General features: G+C 38.8%; 1 protein-coding gene across 5 annotated transcripts in view; it reads right to left on the reverse strand.

Moving 5' to 3' along the window:
* Positions 1–22,050, reverse strand: part of PTGER3 (prostaglandin E receptor 3) — a 169,673-nt gene that overhangs the window by 12,943 nt on the left and 134,680 nt on the right. For 2 of the 5 annotated variants that reach the window (XM_057500323.1, XM_057500322.1), the window contains one exon: positions 8,941–9,292. The exons of the other annotated variants lie outside the window; for them this stretch is intronic. In XM_057500323.1, coding sequence (XP_057356306.1) covers positions 9,161–9,292 — 132 coding nt within the window. In that variant the 3' untranslated portion in view covers positions 8,941–9,160. Of the gene's footprint in view, positions 1–8,940; positions 9,293–22,050 lie in introns of those variants that run through there. 5 annotated transcript variants of the gene reach the window in all.

Genomic DNA, 22,050 nt, shown 5'->3' on the forward strand with positions numbered 1-22,050 from the left:
CTGCATCACCCATCACAGAAACACTGCAGACATGCCCTCCCCCTGACTGCCATCTGCAAACTGCTGCTCACTTGTTCTTCAGTGTTCAAGTACTCCCTACTTTGGAAAGATTTCCTTAACTGCTTCTTGCAATGTAAACATCTCTTTTCCTTTGCTGCCAACTGCTTCTTTTGTAACTTGCATTTTATAGAAAGTATCCCTTCATATCTCTGTCTGAATATCCATCTTAATGCTGGACTGTAAGTACCTTGAGGGTCAGGACAATATTTAATTCCATATCACATTGCCTCATTGCTTAATAAATGCTTGCCAAATGGTACATTTGGGGAAATACTGGATACCACTGAAAATCCCTGAGAAAGGGCCACTACAAAATCTTTGTAATTTTATTGCCATCTGATGCTCCAAGAACATGGAGTTATTTGTTGTTCTCCAAATAACCCATGCTGATCTCCATTCTTGGAAAGGTCACCTCATATTGCCTTGTGAAGTCCTATTTTCTTTTAGATCCCAGTCACGTCTTTCAGCACAGATAACAGATCACCATCAACAGCCCTAGACTCAAAATTTCATCACTCCTCTTCTTTATGAGCTCCGTTTTATGCATATTTCTGATTGTACTTTTTTGTTTTGTTTCGTTCTGACCACACACTGTTATTCTGATATGTTATCTCTGTGTCTCACATCCTAAACTGTGGGCTTCTTAAGTGAAAAACCAATGCCTTAAGGTTCTGTGGCTCTAGAAGCTATCACAGAAGGCGGAACATGTTGGGTACTTGACAAATGGGTGAGGAATTGGATGGTTAGTGTTTTCTGGCCATCAAGTGGGCTACCGCTAGAGGGCACTGGCAGCCCGACCAGACTGGAAGTGCTTGAGGTGTTGCCACAGCCTGGAACACAGGGTCAGGGCTGTTGGTGAGGGCACCAGAACTCAAACCTGGACTTGCGTGTTTCACTCAGGCAGCAGGATAGAGGGTGCCTGCTCCTATTTCTGGATCAGCTTTTCTGCTTTAAGTGCCTTATTGGATTTCTAACCACTTTTTCTGCCGCCATGCTCTCTAACTTAAAACATATTCTCCTTACCTCATCAGGTGTGTCTAAGAAACAGCTCTATTCAAGTCACCTCTTCTTAGCATGTTTTTCCAGACCCTGAACAATTGCCCAACCTGTCTTTTTAACTGCATGACTGCAACTGGCCCTGTTCCTTCCCAGTCCTCCACCATCCAGGCATACCAAACTGTTTGCCATTCCGGAAGAGACTCACACATCTGTGCTGTTCACTCAGGCTGTTTCTGCTTCTGTGAATGACCTTCTCCACCTGTCATACTCCTACTAGTCAGGCAAGCGCTTTTATTATCCATTCAGTGAAGAGATTTCCAACCACCCAGGCAGCTTCTGTTGTCCTCTCTTTTGAGTGTTGTAAGCTTTCAAGAATGTACCTTTAATGGCATTCATTACACTATTTGTATTTATTTGTTTGCATATCCTTCTCCTTCAGTTTAATATTTTCTCCTCAAGGGCAGGTATCACAACTCAGAATCTATGGGCTGTTTACTTGTAATTAAAAATGGCTGGAAAGACAGAGTCCTTTTCATTGTCACTAGATATGCCCATGAGGCCAGGCTAGATCCTGAAGAAACTAGGGTGGCAAGATAGAAATTTGTAGATGCAGTATTCTCCAGATTAACAAAACTCTTCAGTGGCTTCAAATTGTCTATGTCTGAATTGTAAATAGACAGCATATGGGTCACATTTATCTCTTTCTCATCTGTAATAGACTTTACTAAATAGCATGACAGACAAGACCCAGTAGGCCCTCAAGATGATTTCATTTGCCTTTTAGGGCCTATAAGACAAAGATCAAACTTCTAAGCAAAGCATACAATGTTATCATTCCTTAGATATACCAACTGTTTTAGATCCTAGTTCTCTGCAATGCTGTTCCCTCTGCCTGGAATCTGTAAGCATCTACTTACCTCTGCTTCATCACTGGCCATTTTCTCCATCTGGTATACCCATATTTCACTTATACAACTCCACTCCAACCTTACCTTCTCTGTGATACCTACCCTAACTTTCACAAGCAAACTTTTGCTCTCTCTTTTCATGTTTCCACTGTGTTTTTGAATACTTTAAATATAGCATTTATAATTATTTGTTTCCTGTGGGTAAAATTGCAATGTTTTCAGAATCTCTTGCCTGGCCTTAGTGCATGCCCATACCAATAGGTGTTTCCAAGAGGTGCAGAGAAGTAGTCCATCTCCATATCAATAGGTAATTAAAAGGGGGAGTGAGGGCATATCTGGACCACAGAGGTCGGGCGGAGTCCCTTTGTGTAGCTGGGTTGCAAGAGACATGGGTGAGCAGAAGTGGACAAATGCTTGTCATCAATAAATGAGTTTCTCCCACTTTATTTCTCCCTTTGACTAATTTCAGTTTCAAAGGTATTTTGCCCCAGGCTCAGAAAATATTCCCCTCACTCCTCATCTGGAGTTTCATTCTTCATATTTTTCCCTTGAGATTATGTACTCTTTTGTGATAGGCCACAGGTGATTGAGGGCAATCAAGGCACTCACTTTACTGGACATGCGTTAGAAGAATGGGTGCAGCAATTAGGAAGATAGTGGAAGTTTCATGTATACATCTGAAACCAATGTTTCAGAACACACAAGGCACTCCTTCTGGGCTCTGCTGTGTTTTCTTAACTCCATAGCTCCAGCATTTGAAATAATATCTCACATAAGAATGTACTTATTAACTACTTCATGAATGAATGAATGAATGTTTTATTCCCTCATCCAACAAATACTAATTGCCAAAGTATCCATCCTTGGGACTTAAGTTGTTTAACCTTTTGTAGTTGAGTTCCCTTTAGGTGGCCACAAGGTAACAGATACCTGGAATTATGACATCACATCCACAAGGGTGTCATGAGGGAAGCTTGTTTGTAGGTGACAGGATCAAATCCAAGAATATTGTGCTCTGGATAATAAGTTTCAACCCCAAGGAGGCAGAACTGTCCAAATCAAGGCAGACTCCTCCTAGGAAGGGTCTAGAACTTGTAGAAGACTTCTAGAACAAGAAATCAAATGAAAGCCGCAGTGTAAGCCTTATCCTGCAAAACAGAATCCACTACATGTGGAAAACCTGACTCTTGATTAGCAATGCTTTTGAGGAAAGATCTGGATCAAAAGGAGAAAATGTGAAACAGAGAAAAGGAAACCTCACTGAAATGGAGACAGGAATGCCTGGTGGGGAAGCTCTTAGTTACTACTACACTTTGCAGCCTACAAAACCATACATAAGAAGAAGGAATACATTATATCGAAAAGGGAGGACACACAGGAATTTCACCTCCTACTTTTAAGAAAAATGAGGAAAGTCTCTTCCTGCCCTGGCAATGACACACTAACCACAGCTTGTAGCCAGTGAGAAACTGCCACAACCTCAAACTCCTGTTCTCCCAAGAACTTCTGTTCAAAACAACTCTCTTCAATTTCCTCCTAAAAGACCATCCCTTTGTTTCTTTGGACTTGCCTGTGTTTTACCATAGTTTGCTTGTCCCAAATCTCAATTCCTCTGCTATTCCTGAATAAACTCATTTTGCTAATAAATAATTGGCTAACTTTTTTGTAAGATGGATATTATATGCTGTCGGAAATGGGATCCAGAGAGGACCCACTGCCAACAACTTGGAGGTGGTGAGAAAATGTTGCCGGTGCTCACAGAGCCCACGGAGCTCATTGCTTTCTTGCCGATCCTGGAGCACGAGGGCAAGTCTCTCCTGGATTTCAAGCTCTGCCCTCTGCATGTTGAGCTATCTGGATTTATTTGGGATCTGTTTTGGCTTTTATGAAGGCATCACCCTTCCTGATGAGCACTCTTTTGTTTCTGTTAAGCTTCTTGGTAATTCACCCATCCTGTTCAAAAGTGGGGAAGATACATGATTCCCGGGGTTTTAGAGTAGATGTTAGGTAACAGCGCCCCTCATAGTTAAAATGTTTTAGGGGACCCAAAAGGTTCCACCTGGTCCTTGGACTAGGATCTTGTGCCTTTCTGGAAAAATGGGTGGACTTTTCAATAGTTTGGAATTGCAATGGCCATTCTGGGGAATTTTTGATTTAGGTAAGTCTACCTTAAGTTATCCTTAAAAGACAGGATTCCAAACTTCTGAGAGACAATGGAATGCATCTTTGAGCAGTATGCAGAACCTTCTAAAAGACAAAATGACTTGAGAAACAGTTTAAGAAGAATCCTTAGAGGATATAAAAAAAAAAAAAATTTTTTTAAATAGAATACTTTGGCCATCTGAACAGGTAACCTTAATTTAGTCCACCTTCCAGAAACAAAATTTGGATCCAACTGTTTTGAGTTTTGTACCTGAAACATGGCTAAAATTTCTAACAAAAGCTATAAGGTCTGTGTTCACTTATATGTTGTGCATATCTATGTTACATATGTTGTAGATATGTGATATTTTCCTGTCTCTGTATAGTATAGTCAAAATTAAATTATAAAAACCTCCATTTAATTCTTTTAGAGACACTTAGGTATTTATATAAATGAAATATACTCTCAGAAGTATGGAAACAAACCCAAATGTTTTTCAAGTTCATATGATCTGAGGTAACCTTTAATAAAACATGCTAGTTTAAATTTACTGGTTTAATAAAAAGAGGTATGTCTTAAGAATTATACAGACCAACAACTTTTTATACCTGGGTTTACTAAGCGAATAAGCTCATAATATCTCTATAATACAAAATTTTTCAACAAGAGAAATAACTTAAGGTGATGATTAGCAGTTTAATGTCTAACCTAAGTATAATTGTTAAGACAATTTTTTTTTTACTTTTTTGGAATATAGTTGATATGCAATACTATATTGGTTTAAGATGTATAACATAGTGATTTGAAAATTATATATATTACTAAAGGTTCACCACAGTATGTGTATTTATTATCTGTCATTATACCAAGATATTACAATATTATTGACTATATTCCCTGTGCTGTACTTCCATTCCTGTGATTACTTAATTTTATAATTTGAAACTTGTACCTCTTTATCCCCTTTATCTATTACATCCATCCTCCCACTCCCCTATGGTAACCAATAAGCCACTGTCTGTGTTTATGAATCTATTGCTTTTTTGTGGTTTGTTTTATTTTTTAGATTCCTCATGTAAGTAAAATGATATGTTTTTTGTCTTTCTCTATTCGACTATTTCACCTAGCATAATACCCTATAGGTCCATCCATGTTGTCACAAATGGCAACATTCCATTCTTCTTTATGGCTGAGTAATAATCTATTGTATATTTTCTTCATTGTACATAAATCTTTATCCATTCATCTACCAATGGACACTTGGGTTGCTTCCATATCTTGGCTACCCAAAACAGCTGCAATAAACATAGGGGTTCATATATTTTTTTGAATGCATCATTTTGTTTTCTTCGGGTAAACTCCCAAAAGTGAAATTGCTGGGTCACATGGTATTTCAATATTTAGGTTTTTGAGAAACCTCTATACTTAAAAGGAAATAATTTAAATAAATGTAGATAAGATCAAAGTTTACCCTAAGTTAAACTAAATAATGGATCATAATTGAATAGCTAAATCATTTCCAAATAAGATAAACATTGAATGCTAAACATAAATTTATCTACTTTTGCCTTTTTAATTTTATAGAGAGGTGAAAAATATGTAGATATACTAATAAACATGTTTTATACCACATTGAAAAAACTATTATGAAAAAGAATAGCTTTCTAAAATTTTTAAATGTACTCATTAGTTTGCTAATCTGCTATAGGATACTAACTAATATATAGTAGACAGTTCACAATTGCCTGCTTCTTAATTTTCTCTGAAAAGCAAAGATTAAAAATAGTTAAAACAGTTGGAAAGAGAGCTGAGAATACAAAATAAATCAAAGAAAATGACATTTGCAATAATAAGTATAAATTAACTCCATGCAAACTGTGAGCATTAATGCTGAAAGAATACAGACAAAGCAGCAGGCACCCCTTTGGAAGATGAGAAACAATGGAAATACCATGATAACTTTATTCTACTGTGGAAGAATTTACTGTAACTTCTTAAATTTTTCAAACTATGGTCACAGGCCATTGATGAATTATTATCAACATTTATTAAAATAGAAAACATATTATCTATGTGTATCTATGTAGATAAGAGGATATGTCTTCAATTTTATCTATGATTTATAAGTGGCTATATTATAGATATATTATCTATGTATTAATAAAAAGGAATAATTTCACAAAACGCAAAATAGAATGTATGCATGGCATACACTGAAAATAAGAAATAGATGTCAGTTCATTAAACCTTTATGTTAATTACTGTTCCCATATAATTTCATTTTGCTAGTGAAACATCTGGCTCTTTTATTTTCAAGGTTGACAATATCATTGGAGGAAACTTATGCTTGAGTTCTCATTATCAGGAGAGAGAGGCTGGACCACGAGGGTTCAGAAATCTCAAGTCATAGCTGTCCTGTAGCCAGACAGGAGGGCATTAGTACCAAGCCATACTTGGGGGCGGCTGGAGCCAGAGGGAGCCACTCAGGAGACTGGGTAGGGGGCAGCACTGAATGGGCTTAGCTGTCAGAAGCTGGGGAAGACTGTGCCAGGGTTTGAGATGGGACTGACATCAGGACTCTGTCCATCCATGTGCCCCTAGCACCAGAGTCATAGCAAAGTCTCAAGAAGTGTTCACTGAATTGTGAGATCATGATTTTTTTCCACCATGGGCCATTGGGTGACACACCTGCGACCATTGATTAGTTCCAAGTGACTTGGGCAGCATAGAGGAGGCGAGAATGAGGAGACCCCGAGGTCACACGAAGGTTTCCAGAGTGAAGGCAAATGTGATTGCCTAATAGCTGGAGGCTTATCTAACCCGAAACAGGCTTTACTGTTAAGTCAATGTGTGAGGGCATTCCATTTTCAAGGTGCTATTTCAGCTCATCGAAAATTCAAGTGTTCACTCCCCTCCTACATTCCATTGGAAAGTATATCTGTCATAGTAAGGTACTTTTATCAACTCCACCAGCCTGCTTCTCAAAAGTTTGCTACAGTCAGCCACCCAGGGAATTCTAAGTATTTTCAGCCTTAGATGTGGTTATGTTGGAGGAAGACAGGGAATAAAAGAAGGGTGGCAGTTGACATTTTAAAAGCCATTTGCCATATTAAGTACTTTGAATTGCTTCTATTGTTCTTCCCCCCAGGTTTGAGGTTTATTAGACATGCTGATCTGAATGGATGTGGCCCTATGTTGGTAATGTTGTGTGACATGGTTGGTGTTTTTCTTGGCCATATTCTCATCTTCTTTTTCCTGCAAGAGATAGTGATATTTCTCTTGAAGAACTATTAAATGTTTATTTTTATCTTGTAAATAGTGTGCATAATGGATGGTGTCTCCCCCTTCACAGTGATTGCATTTGTGCGCTGGTGAAAGTTGTCTCACTGCTAGAAGACTTATTTTTCAAACTGAATAAAAATAATAATCGTTACTGAATACTTACTGTTCCAGGCACTCAACTTTACATCTTCACTACTTATGGTAACTTGTGACTTAAGTCTTGCTTTTATCTTCATTTTGCAAACAGAGAGAACTGAGACTTGGAGAAATTAAGGTGGTCAAGGGTTACTCAATCCTTGTTCTATGAAAAGTTTATGTGGCAGAAATAACATTCAGGCCACAAAATATAGATACATATAAAATATCTCAGTTATTTATTTTTATAAAATCAATGAAAATTGTTCTCCAAGTCTTTTTGCCAGGGTGGTAGAAATTCAACCTCAGTCATTACTAACACTCACACCATGAAATTGTCCCAAGGTCCTAGAGTTAGTTGTTGGTAGCCCCACGTCATCTGAGATGCAGTCATTGCTCTGCTGAGTACCGCTGAGATGCTCACAGCTCCAGCCTGTGTGATCTGATCCTTCCAGCCTGGCCGCTCTCCTGCTCCATCTCACACTGGAGACATGGGATCTTTAGTAAAGTCTGGAACTCTGGTACCTTGGGTGCCCCTCTCCCGTACAGCAAAAAAACATTCCACTGTCCCTGGAGTGCTATGTTTTGCTACTGAGCAATGCATGGGCCCTGACTTTGACCCTCTTTTTGGCCTAGGAGACAGAGCTCCCTCTTCCCCAGTTTCTCAGAGTTACTCTTTCTTTACCCCCATCCTCAGGATAATAGAAGCATAGTTTCCTCAACATGTTCTCACTTTTACATGCCCCAAAGAGCCCTTTGCTTTAAACCTCTTCTGTTTTTCCCCCCTCTAAAAGTCCCAGAGGCTAGGAAACACTAAGGGTCCAGCTGTGAGGTAGGAAAATACAGGAAAAATAAAGGTAAGCTAATTATTTCCATAAATTTTTCTGCCACGTGCCTTCTTTTAGGTTTATCAGATGGGTTGGTCTGAATGGTTTCTTGCTGATGAAGTGTGATGAGTTTTCATGACTATGTCTTTCCCTTGCTGGGCTATCTTACAGAAGCCACTGCCAGAAAGAGTTGTATTTCTTCTAAATCTCTGGTTTATTTTTATCTTATGGACGTCATGAGTCATATAACAGACTACATTTCCCTTTCTTCAGGTCTTTTGAAGACATTTTGATCAGATACACGTCTGTATACTCTGATATTCCTAAGAAATATTTTCTAGGCTGAATATTTGAAGTAGAGATTTGTTTTTAAAGCACAGCACATTATCTTGTACGTCAGATGTGGTGGTGGAGGAAGCCTGGTGAAAGTGGTCTCTGATCCAGTCTTAAAAATTTTTCAACATTTCTCCTTTTTAAGTATCTAAATTCCAAATTTTTATGTTTAATTAAGAAATGGGGTGTTACTACTAAGTAACTCTTGTTTTTAGACCCGATATTACAAGTACAAGAAAAACAAAGCCATTAATACCTTCTTCTTTGTTTCTCTTTTAATATTTGTTTTTCTCCCAAGGAGTTGGGAGAAGAGAGGGTTGCTGATCAACCCTGGAGGCAGAGGGCTGTGGGACCCACCAGCTGCAAGCAGAGCGCAGGGTGGATCTGCATGCACCCTGGCCTCCTCAGCCCCAAGGCAGCTCCACACACGTGAGCTTCCCACCCTCCAGAAAAGGACAGAATTTAATTTATTTCTACTTAAGTTCCAGGAGGTTGCCATGTTCCCCACAGGCACTCGATAAACATTGAATAAATTGAATGTTGCCTTGTGTTATCTTCTGCTCTCTGTTTCCCCTCTCCCGGTCCTCTGGCTGCTTCCTTGGGTCCTTGAAAAAAATATATATATATATATATATTTTTTTCCTGAGACTTCCTTTACTTTTTGTCTCATCAGGTTTCGGTGTTAGGCCTCTCAGTGTTTTAATATCACCTTCTTTGTTCATTCTCTCCATTTGGGTCTTACTTCACAGCTCCTCTGAGAATTGGTCCCTCTCTGTTTTCTTTCTCTCAGACTCTATCTCTTCCTCCTTTCCATCCCTCTCTCTCTCTCTCTCTCTCTCTCTCTCTCTCTCTCTCTCACACACACACACACACACACCTTTCTGTAATTGTGTTTGTTCTCTTCCAGAGTTATCTGAGGGAGTTCAGAATGAGCCTTCCCCAAACATACCACTTTGGCATGTGGATTACTTTGAGCTCAAGTCAGTCAGGGCCCAAAAGACTCAAGAAGAGCTTTTAAATTCCCCCTTAACTGCTGAAAAGAATTTAAATAGACTGGCTGGTCCCAGAAGACAACTATCATGAAAAATAACTGCAAAGAACTTGGGCCAGGTGGAGTAACCTAGGGGAAGCCCAGCAGGGCCTGGAGATCAGATTTTTCTCTGTGTCCTGTTTTTTTCTGCATGTCATGGCAAATGTTTGTTCACCAAACATCTGCTTTTCCCACCTTCCAGTAAATTGTTTTCCTCCCCTTCAAAGTCTCAGACTCCCACCCCTTCTCCTTAGCTCAGTCCAGATATGAGCCTCAATTGCTTGACTGCCTGGGGGTTTCACGTTCTTACGGGGCTCCTGTATGTATGTAATTTGTTTTTCTCCTGTTAATCTGTCTTATATTAATTTAATTAATAGATCAGCCAGAAGAATCTAGAAGGGTGGAGGAAAAATTTTTCTTCCCTTATATATCAAAAGAATCATTGCATTTTCCCAAGAAATTAGACACATTTGAAGATTTGTGTAAGTGCTCAGAGTAATTAATTTTACACTTTTTTTTTCTCCTTAACAACATTTTTAGTCCCAAATATAAGAACTAGGAAAAGTAGATTGGCTTTTATTAGTCACAGTGCCTTCTAAGTCATGTAAAGTGATTGGGGCTGCGGTCCTCTGAGTTTTCTGTTTGCACTCTGCCCAGACAGGAGAGCATTCCTTTGCCCCTTCTAACACAAACACAGCAACATTTCACCAGGAGACTATTAGCCTAGAGGGAATACTGACTTCCCCTTCCCCTAGCGTTTTATATCTCATTCCAGTCATTTGGCCTCAGATATTGGCACAGAAACACTGATTGCAAAACGTCCTTGGAGCCTAATACTTTCTGTCCTTTGTGCTTTTAAAATTTAAGGACTGAAATGGGATGTTGATTTGCAACTGCTTCCCTACAGCCACTTGGGCTAAGATCTAAATGGTGTGGTCAGCCTCCCCTGGGGCTTGACATCCGGTTGCTATATTGCCTTCGGCACTAAAATTAATCCTCTAAACATCATTCGTGCCTGTAAAGGTGACAAACTAATTGTTATCTAACAGGGTATATGAAGAATTGAATTTTAAAGCATCTGTTGCCTGGATGGAATATAAATGAAGCCTCTGTCCTTATGTTTAGGAGAATAACCAGATATTTTTTCTTTAAGCTCTTATTATTGAGAGCCTAACATTTGCCAAGTACTTTAGGCAAAAAGTCTCATTTACTCCTTACAGCTACCCTGCAACTTAATATGATCCCCATTTTGCAGATGAGAAACTGAGGCTAAGAGAAGTTAAGTGACTTGACAAAGGTTACACAAAAAAGCAGAGTTGAAAACTTGTTATATATGAATATTTTTATGTTCCTGAGAACAATTTCCATGTCTTGGTATTCAAGGTTATTTGGGTGCAAATTTAGTATTCAATTCATTTGAAACCTTTGTTTTTCCTAAACTTGTATATCAGTTTATATATTTTATTAATACATTCATAAATCTAGCAAAGCAAATTTTCAATACTTTGAAAGAAGAGTTTACAACTTAATCAAATTCCTTGAATATTTAGCCACATTTATTAATATGATATATTTTTATTTCCTTTTTAAGTATATCAATCATGTGATTTAACAGACTTCCCAAGAATTTAAGTAATTCCTATATGTCTAATAAATTAAATTTATAAATATGGTGAACTTCAGGTTCTTTTAAATGTTCAAGTAAGATTTCCATCTGTTATTACAAATCTAAAGCAATGACTTAATTACTCATTTTAACTTGGAATTGCAGGTTGACCTGTTAGTCTAATAGGCCTAATTTTCTTAAGTAGAACAAAATAATTAAACTTCAAAATAAGCACATATTCCTGAATACAAAAATTTTAGCACTGTGACTTTTATATTTTGATTTTTTTATACATAATACCTAATTTTGCCATTATTAAAAGATTAGGGCCCTACATATCGACCCCAATAATTTTGATGTTACTTTTCTAAGTAATTTGAGGGGTTGCCTTCTTAGTTTGCTGAAGTTTCTTGAAAACCAGAATTACCAAGCAGACATGACTGGACCCTTACCTGCAATGCTGCTGGGACACACTGAACCCTATCTACCCAAGTCAACATTCTCTGTAGTAGACAGCATTCTAAGATGGTCTCCAAGATTTCTGCCCCCTGCTGTATACAACCTGTACAATTGCCTCCCCTTGAGTGTGGGTAGAATTTGTGAATATAACAGATTATCCTACTGTAATTGTTATGTTATATGGCAAAAAGAATTTCCCAGATTTAATGAATTTCTAGATGTAATGAGTTTGAGTTAATCAAATGCAGAAAATTTTCAGGGTGAGCCTGACCTAATCAGGTGATTCTTAAAAGAGACAAGCAGGATGGCACCCTCCTCCAGCCTTGGAAAAGGACCTTGGAGCCCTGATTACAGCCCTGGATGATACCTTGGTATCAGTCTGATGAGACCTGAGCAGAGGATCCAGCCAACCTACACCTAGACTACCCCAGAGGAAATGTGAGGTAATATATTTGTGTTGCTTTAAGCTGCCAAGTTTGTGGGGATTTGTTAGAAAGCAATACAAATCTAATACATCCTCCAGCTTGGATGGGATCACCACCTGTGTCTTTTAGATTCAATTTATACTTACCTAATTCTTCTGTCCACTCACAAAGATCTGAACACCCCTTCCCAAACTGCTACATCTCTTGAAAGAAATTGGCATCACTTGCCAGCTAAGATATTTAATTGTCTTCTTACCTAGAAGAATTCCATCAAGTCTCTAAGTTCCTACTAATAGGAACTTGAGGGGGCTCTTCTCTATTTGTGGTATTCTTCCTGCATTTGGGCCACAACTCTTCTAGATATTACAATGACATTCCATTGAATTCTGTATATCTTTCCTTATTTTGTCTAACTATTTCAACATAATTTTCCTGAAGACACTAGAGCCCAAATCTGTCTAACTACTATTCCTTCCTTTAGCAACCAGGGCTAAGCTGTCGTTATGAAAAGTCGTGAGTCCTAAAATGATTTGGGGATTCCTATAGTCCCTCATCATTCTGAAAACATTTTTCAGTTTCTCTGGCCTGTTCTCCTGGGGTTTCCTCTGGTTTCTCTGAAGCAACAGTTACTATATTCTAATATCATTACTGACTCAGTCCACCAAAAGTGTGATATGCTGTTTATCAAATGATTCTTAAGTCACTTGTACATTTATTCATTCATCTTTCCTTTTAACACTACAATGATAATTGACTCATATATGTACATAATACCCTGAGACATACAAAGAATAAAGGCTAAAATTCTTGTTCCATCAGACTTTGTAATCTAGTTGGAAACAAGATATAGATGCGAAAATTAACACTTTTGCATAAAAAGTAATATAGGTTAAGTGATACATGTTAAGAGACATGACTGGTACAAATAATAAGTGAAAGCATAGAATAGATGAGTGTAAGTCAAAGCTTTATGGAGCAGTAAGAGTTAAGCTCTTCCATTCATTCACTCATTCAGCAAACATGCACTTAGAAACTAATGTGTCAGGCACTGTGTTAGGTTCTGAGGGCATAAGAGTAAGGCACAGTCACCCTTTCATCAAGGTCACATTCTAGCTGAGAAAACAAAAGCATGAGAAAAGTATGAGGATACATACCCTGATACATGCTATTACAATGCTGTGTATGATATGCAGGGCAAACCAAGTGGAGAGAGGGATCATGCTGGCAGTGAGGATGGGTGGGAGTAAATGGTGAGGGGACCCTCAAAGAGGGGACATTTTTGCTGAATCTGATAGTAAAAATAACATGGTCTTTTTGTTAACCATTTCCTGCATACTGAGTACTTCCCTGAGGACTTTACAGTAATGAACCTCATATATCCTTACAGCAACTTCAGCTGGTCAGGAATATGATGACATTGGGGAGGAAATCTTGAAGAGGGCTCTGAAATCATCCTGCCAAATCTAGTCATCCCTTCCACCATTACTCCAGGCAGAGCTATCATCATCTCTCAAACTTTCGCAGAAGCCTTTTAACTGGTTTCTCTGCTTCTGCCATTGCCTTACACCTGGTCTGTGTGTGATCTTTTAAAAACACAAATCATATAATGTCAGCACTCTGGACAAACTTTCCAACAGTTTCCCATTTCATTTGCATTAAAACCCAAAGTTTTGGACACAGCTTTCAAGATCCTACCTGATTTTTGCCCTCAACTTCTCTGTGACATAATTTCCTAGCACTCTCTCCTGAATCTGTCACTCTGCAGTCACCTTCCCCCTTCTCTGCTGCTCCTTGCTTATCAAGAAATCTCCCTTGCTGCTCTCCCTGCCTGAAACACTGTCTCCCAGGTAAAAGCAAGCCTCACTTCCTCGTTCATTCCTATCTCTGTTTGGAAGCCATCTTATCAAGCAAAGCCTTCCTGCTCACCAACGGAGAACACAGCCCTCACGCCTCACTTCTCCACTCCTCCAGCACTCTGCAACCTGACCCTGCTTTAGCTTTCTTCATGACAGTCATCAGACATTATCTGTCTCCCCCGACTAGAATAAAGGCCTCATAAGGATGGGAACTATATGTGGTTCTTTATCCCCAATATACAGCACAAAGCTGGGCACACACTACATGCTCCATAAACAGTGTTGAATCCATAAATTCATTAGCGAATGAAATGACTTGCCAGGTTACACTCTGGGTGTAGGGCAGAGCTGGCCTTCGGACCCCGGTTTGTTGACTCCAGAAGCCAAGAAGGAAGAAGCAGCTAGCACTGGGGAAAGCCGGCACGCAGGGACATGAGATCAAGCGTCCAGACGATGAAATTGGGAAGACAGATGATGTAGAATCTGGAAGTCTTGGAAAAGCAGTTTACAGTTTTCCATGTGGACATGGAGGAAAAGCCTGTAGCATGGTGTTGAGAGTCCCTTCAAGTGCTAATAATGATGTCCTGTTGCCCTCTGAAATGGGGAACACAGATTCTAAGGGCACTTCAGATCTTTTTCATTTCCGTTAGAATTCTCCAGAACACTGCAATCTAAATGGGACTAAGTGGAGAATTGAGTAAATATATTTCTGCCTGGCACTTTTCACCCATGCCTTGGTTTAGACTTTAGATGCTATAGCTGTGGGTTATGGCTGGCTGTGGTCTCCAAGCTCTCCTGCCAATCATTCTGCATGTAGTTGATTCTGATCATAACAATTCCTTCTTTTTTAACCTCAGTTGTCCCTGTTGAGCAATATCTTTTTTTTTTTCTTGTGGTGAGTTAGGTGAGGGGGAAAGAAAGTTACAGGTTTCTAAATTCATAGTTCTTGATATTTCTTGTGGCCTGGGAAATAACTAAAATGGGTGTCCTTTCAGTTCAATTCCAGGTTTTCTATGTGGTGGGTTTTGTTTATTACTTTTAATACTTATTTTCCAGTGAAGTCTAAATAATTTCACTGTTTTTAAATGTCCAAATTCTTGTTACCTTCTCTGTGGTGCATTAGAGAATATAAAGCAGATTTAAAAAATCTGTTTTACATGTGAATTGCCTGATTTATATCAGCTCATTTTCTAGCTGGGTGGTTATGCTAGGTTTCACAATATTCCAAAACTCATATTTAAACACAGACTATAGAGCAGTATGTAAACAAGGGCAGAGAAATATTTTCTTTTTTCCAGTTTGTTTGGATATAAGATTCCATTTGGAACTCTCTGAATAACTCAAAATAAGGGTGGGAAAAGGCAGCTTATGGGTTTAATGCTGGCTGGGAAGCAGTGAAACAACTGCCCTATATATCTTTCATTTTGGTGGTAATCAAAGTATGCAAGGCTGTGGTGGCTGACTCTGAAAATCAGCAGAACTGTACCATGTATGTGGGCAAGCAGTACCCCGGCCCTTCTCCAAGCTGAGTTTCCGGGAGGCAGAGAACAAACCTATCTAACACCCTGACTGAGCAGAAAAAGCAGCAGGAGATGCATTACAGGCATGAAGGGCAACCAAGAGATAGCCTGTTATGGTCTCAGGCAGATCCAAAGCCTCTGAAAAACTACCACTTAAAAGATAAATAATAGATGCCTAGGAGAACTACAGAGAAGGTTACAGAAGCTCAGGGACACCAAAACATTTCTAAGTTGGTCCTCATTGTCCAGTTGACCTTCCAGGCTTTTATATTTATCTGAGACGCTGGAAAAGAGATATGCATCATCCTCTAGTAAGACTGCGAGGCCTTGATTTGTGTATTTGGGTCCTCTTTCCGAAGGAAACACAATGTGGGTCAAGAGCTGTAGCAGTGCTATTGTTTACCCATGCATTTGCACAACTGAGTAAAGGATCCCTCTTCCTTAGGGATCCCTTCCCTGTCCTCTGCCTGGCACCCTTGTGCTGGGACTGCATGCAGGCAGTTTGCAGCCATCCCACAATAGGTGGGCCATAAGACACTGCAAGAGTTTGGGAGGTTTGCTAGAAAAAAATGCTTGTGAGCAGCTGAATTTATTGGGTGTTTAAGTTCTTCCCCTTTTTCATGCCACCATGGCTTAGATTTACATGCTGCTGACCGAATAGCTATGTCTCTGCTAAATTGCCCCTTTGCAACATGCAAATTACCCCCCAAATCTAAATCCAACACACCAAGAGAATTTCCACTTAAGGTTATGCTCCATCTTGTTGGTTTATACTTTATTTATGTTCTGTTAATAATAAATAGAAGTATTTTCTCTTTTGGACAAGTTTAGTTTGAAGATGCAAAAGCAATTATTTTACTTTTTTATTTATATATGAAGATTAACATGGCTCATATTTATAAAAAATAGATTATAAAATAAAAATAAAACAAGAATAACTAAAACATGATGACAACTGAACAATAAATGAGTGTTCAGATTAGGTTTCTGTTTTAGGCTATTATAGGCTTTATGCTCTATAGTTTTCTTCTTACAATGATAAGATGTTAGATGATTTCTGATGTGATATCTTGGCAAAACTTGAGCTACCAAGGAAAAACATCAGCTCACTAACGTCCTCTTCCTAGCCCCATGTGTCTGTGAGGACACCTTCTTAGGTTCCCCCCTTAGGTCAGAGTGCTTTCTTCACTGTTAGGATCACATTCCATTTTTCTTAATCAATACCATTGCTTTTTCCCTGTCCTTCATCCCCAAAGGTTACTCTGGACCTTTACTGTGTGACATTTTCCTGAAGTTGTACATTAAGCATGCACAAATCATTTTTCATTTGTTTTAGGAAATTCATTTGGTGCTTCTGTGTTCTACCATTTCAATTCAGCTCAATTCAACAACTATTTCTTGCAACAACTACTTCTGTTTGCAGAAACCACTAGTCAAGGCCCTCAGGGACGCAAAGTTGAAGGACACATAGGCCTTGTCCTCAGTAAGCATTCAACAGACAATAGCAACAGTGGTAATAATAACTATGCAACACACATTTTCTTTCAGGTGCTCCATGTGCATTTTCTCTTGCTCGTATGTACCCTGTGACATAAGTACTCTTATCATCTTTTTACCAACAAGAACACTGAGGCTTGTAAATAGTAAGTGGTCTTCTTATGATCAGAAAGCCAATAAGTGATAGATCTGAGATTTGAAATCATCCCCCAAATCATTCTGCTAAGTGGGGGATAAGCAAAGTAGACGTTAAAACATAATGTCCTGTTAACTTGCGCTATAATCCACCCTGCGCGCCGCCCCTTCTGAATTCCCTCTTGTACACTTCATCTTTGTAACACAGCACCATCATTGACTTCACTGCCAGAGTCCGCCTGATCTTTTCACCAGCCAGCTACTTTGTCTTACCGGTTTTATCACTTCAGTAGCCATCCTCACAGACAGCGTTTTTCATATTGTAACAGTCTGCTCTCCTAACACATAGCCTTCCCTAATCTATTCTCCATGTTGTTGTAGGAGAAATTGGTTTTGATCATGCTCCTATCAATAATGTTTTAATCCCTCTGCTTAGGACAATGTCCATTCCCCTTAATATGGCATAAATAGTCCTTCAAGACCTGGCTTGTTTTTCTCTCTGATTTTACTTCTGGAGTTACATGCAGGAGCACCCATTTATACATCCATGGGAGTTCTTGCTTTGTTTCTTCCCTACCTTACACACTGTAAATTATTTTACTTTGTTCATACTTATTCGCATGCTGTCCTCTGTGGAACCTGCTTCTTTGCCACAATGACTTCTTCTCATCTTGTAAAACTCACCTTTACCTTCTTCAGGATGGGCTTCCCTGATATGCTCCTTACCAGGATGGATTAAGTGGCACACCTTTGGATTTCATGTACAACCAGCAATCCCACTACCATAAAAATCTCCCCATTTTTTTCTGTTTCTAACCATAGACCATGAGCTTCTGGAAGGCAGGGACTACCATTCATCACACAGACAGCTAATTAGAGATTGCTTAATGAAAGAATAAAGGAACAAAAATCCAAAAGTTCTTTCTATTTGATTTTAGAACTCATTTTCATTTGATATAAGCACTCTCACCCATGACTGGAGATGTCACCTTCAGATTTAGAGCTAAATATTGATAAAGCAGCCAGAAACATTTCAATGAATTATAAGTGTGTAACACTTCTAACACTGCTCTCTCCCTCCCTCTTTGACACCCTTTTGTAGAGATTCTCTCTCTCTCTAACTGATAAATGTAAATCTTAAGAAAGAAACAAGCGAATGAAAAATCCCTCCAGTTTGTGAACATCGAATGATGTCTGCAACTGCTGGAGGGTATGAAAACGGTCAATGCCATAATACATCCACTTGTGGTTTTAGATAAGATGACCCCCTGACCGGAACTGTGTTCTTGATGCACTCTGCTTGTTTTAGAGTCTACGGACTTGCATAACATTCTTTTACTCTCTAACAATAACAATCATAAAAATAGCATGCTGTTTCTTGCAACCTTACTCACAGCCTAAGGAAGGGAAGATTACAAAATTACGGCAATGGAAGATCATCAACTGAGATCCAAAAGGGTCCTAACAATGCTTGACAAATGCTTTATGTAATAGGGAGAATCAAGTAAAAGAGACATGTGCTCTTGGTCTCAGCAAAAGACATTGGAGATTACCCTTAAAAGGGGGAATGCAGCAAATCAACACAGTTTTTGCTCTGAAATCCCACTCAGCTGGGAAGGGCAAATCCAAAATAGGTCTGTGTCAATTTTGACAGGGCTTCTTCTAGGACAGAAAATTATTTTTTTATAATCCATGTATGAATAAGTATTTTGGATCATCACCTACTATATGACCTGTAGTATGAAATGCCCAGAGATGAGGTAGTGAAGCATGGCGCTTCAAGAGAAAAATAACTAGAGGCAGAGAGACCTGCATTTCAGTCCCACTTCTGTCATTTCTTAGATTTGCTTGGAGGCAGTTAGTGAATCTCTCTAAGCCTGTGTTTCCTCATCTGCAAAATGCTGATAATAGTCCTACCTCATAAGTTTATTCTGAGGTTTAAACCAGATAGTGTATTCGAAGTGCTCAGCAGAGTGCCTGGCACAGAGTGGAGCTTAGTAAATAGTGGCTGCCAACTGCTCACATCTATTTAACATGGCTGGCACTGAATGCAATCCATTTCAGATGAGAAACATACAGGAAAACACTGTCACGAGTGAAAGTGCATCTATAATGTTCAAATACCCTTCAGTTATACCACCTCCTCCACAGGCACACATCACCCTGCCCTCTGTCTTCCTGCTCTACTAATTGTAGTCTCCATTCAAGCAAGAACATTTCTTAGTTTATGCTTTTGTCTTTCTAGCAGATAACATAATACCATGCCCACAGCAGATCTCGAGATATTTAGTGAATAATTTTTCATGTATGTGCTTTCTGTGGCTAAGTGATTGCCTCTTTTAGAGCAGAAACAAGACCCACTGTTTGTTTTTTTTTATGCTCAATTACTACTGATTACAAACTAGAACTAAACTAAAAATGAAACAAAACAGCTCAAATTGGATCTAGTTTATTAGCTCCAATGCCAAGGTTTCCCAGATCATTGTTCTCATCATGCAGTTTGAGGACAGGTACCCGTTATGTGCCAGGCACCTTATATTGTTTAGCTCAATTCCCATAATTATCCACATGAGGTAGATACTGGTTTCACCTCAGTAAGTGGAAGCACTGAAGTTCAAATCTAAACAGACTGATGCTCTCTCTCACCGCACGCTGTCAATTGTTTCAGCCATGTGACAGCGCCGAGAACCCGCCCAGTGGGCCGGGAATTGGAGTGTAGGATCTTGGTTGCTGTGCTAAGCATGCATCTTTCCTCGTGACACTATAATTTCCTGATGAGGCTGTCGCACCAGGACTTTCCCCAGCATCTACCTTATTCAGTTAGGTGACAAGATCACAGAGAGAAACCATTATTTTAATTTTAATCTAGCTCCCTGAGTTTCATATGTCAGTGTTCATGCAGGAATGTAAAATGCCTTTTACATGACTAAGAACTCTTCCCTGAACACAGGACTTTTCCATGAATGGGTAGGATTTTCTTATATAAGATGTTCAAGTAAGTCAGGAAAAATTCCTTTGAAATCTGCTGCCAAGATGAAATTCTCCAAATGTTTCAGTCAAAAGCACATTTGCTGCTAGAAATAAAAGCAACAGAGAACGTTTATTTGTTGTTAGCTTCCCCGGTATCTTAAAGACATCTTCTACATTCTCCAAATCCTATTTAACATTTTCTTCAGTCTAACAATTTTATTCCTGAACCAAAACCTTTTAATCCATACGTAATAGTAAAATCAATACGTATCTTTTGCCTTATTCTAAAACGAAATTACAAAAGTCAAGAAGCGCATTTTCCTTCTGGTCAGAATGGAAAGTAACCTTTCAAAAGACCTGATAAATTTGATTTCTTATGTAGTTTTGTGATAATCATCAGTTTACTCTGTTAAATATCAAATGATGTTTCAAGCCTGCAAGTCTGCCAGAAAACTACATCAATTCCTAGTGTCTTAAGTGACCTTGAATATTGTGAGGCATTTCAGTATCCTTCTGGTTGTCTGGTACAAACATATTTGGTGAGTTTCTACTCTTGTTGAAGGTAAACTCATCATTTCGTTAAAAAAACCTGTTACATAATTGCTCAACTTGTGAAAGAAAAGCAGAATTTTTTAAACTTCTGTGAATTTTAAATTCCTGTGATGTTTGATTCAAGTCGCACCTTCACACAAAAGTACCTTAAATTTATTCTTTACTTCTTGAAATTTCTCCCTTGAAAGTTACCCCTATTCCCACCAGAGATATACGAGCCCTTGTGATAGTCTTACGGAATAGATGTTATTAATTCCATTTTATAAATGATGAAACTGAGACTCACGGAGCATAAATATTGTGCCCCAGATTATGCAACTATAAATCACTGAGGTCTGCCGCTAAAGTCTAATTTTTCACCTACAGCATGACTTACTTAATATTCTCTCTCCTTAAATGTTTTCTCTTGATATTTCAACCCTAATTACTTCCACAGCATCTAGGGAAAGGACAGAATTCTGAAAAGGAAATGACAAATAGGAGAAATGACCAAATAATATATAAGCCACAGATCATCACCCATCCTTTTCTTATCTTCTCAAAATGACAGTTGATAGTCTGGGACTTTCTGGGTATATGGGACTTTCTGGGTAAGTGAGTTCCTGGTCATGAATAGCAATTGTAAGCATCCAAGGTTAATGTGATTAATATTCTAAAGGTTTGAGTGAGCTTGTCTCTGCCCCCAAATATGAGGAGTGTTTCAGAATCCAAGTGGCTGCTTATGGTCAATCATTGCCTTTGAATAATGGTTATACCTCATTCCATACAACTACAAATTCATTCATGAAAATAATACAATGTAAGGACTGATTAAATCAGCATCACTTGGTAAGCCAAACTGGGAGACATGAAGCTGATATTTGGATTAAAGTTACTACAAAGATGTTTAAGAATTCTATTTAGTCCCTGAAGTGAGATTTCACAAAAACATTTCTATTTTTGTGAAAATAGAAAAATACTTGACAAAGAAAATACTGGGAACAGGAGAAAACCTGGTCCGACAAATCTCAGGTGTAGTAGTTCATCAAGGTACAGTGGTTCATCAAGTTGACCCTGTAACCTCTGGACAGTGTTTTGTTTGTATCAGTTACCATGTATGAGAGCTAGAGTTTCAAAGCTCAGGCTAAGGTGGGTGCAGAGGGGGTTGGGGTAGGGTTTCAGCAGTTTTGCTAGACCAAGGGCACCAGAGAAACCCTGGCCACATATCCCTGCAGGTCTGTGACACATCCCCACAAATCCAGAGTAAGATTGGGATTCAGAGCAACATGCTCTCATGTTGTTTGTTATAAGGTTCCCCTTGCTTTTTCTGGAAA

Source organism: Manis pentadactyla, chromosome 4, assembly GCF_030020395.1.
Source record: "Manis pentadactyla isolate mManPen7 chromosome 4, mManPen7.hap1, whole genome shotgun sequence".
Lineage (NCBI taxonomy): Eukaryota > Metazoa > Chordata > Mammalia > Pholidota > Manidae > Manis > Manis pentadactyla.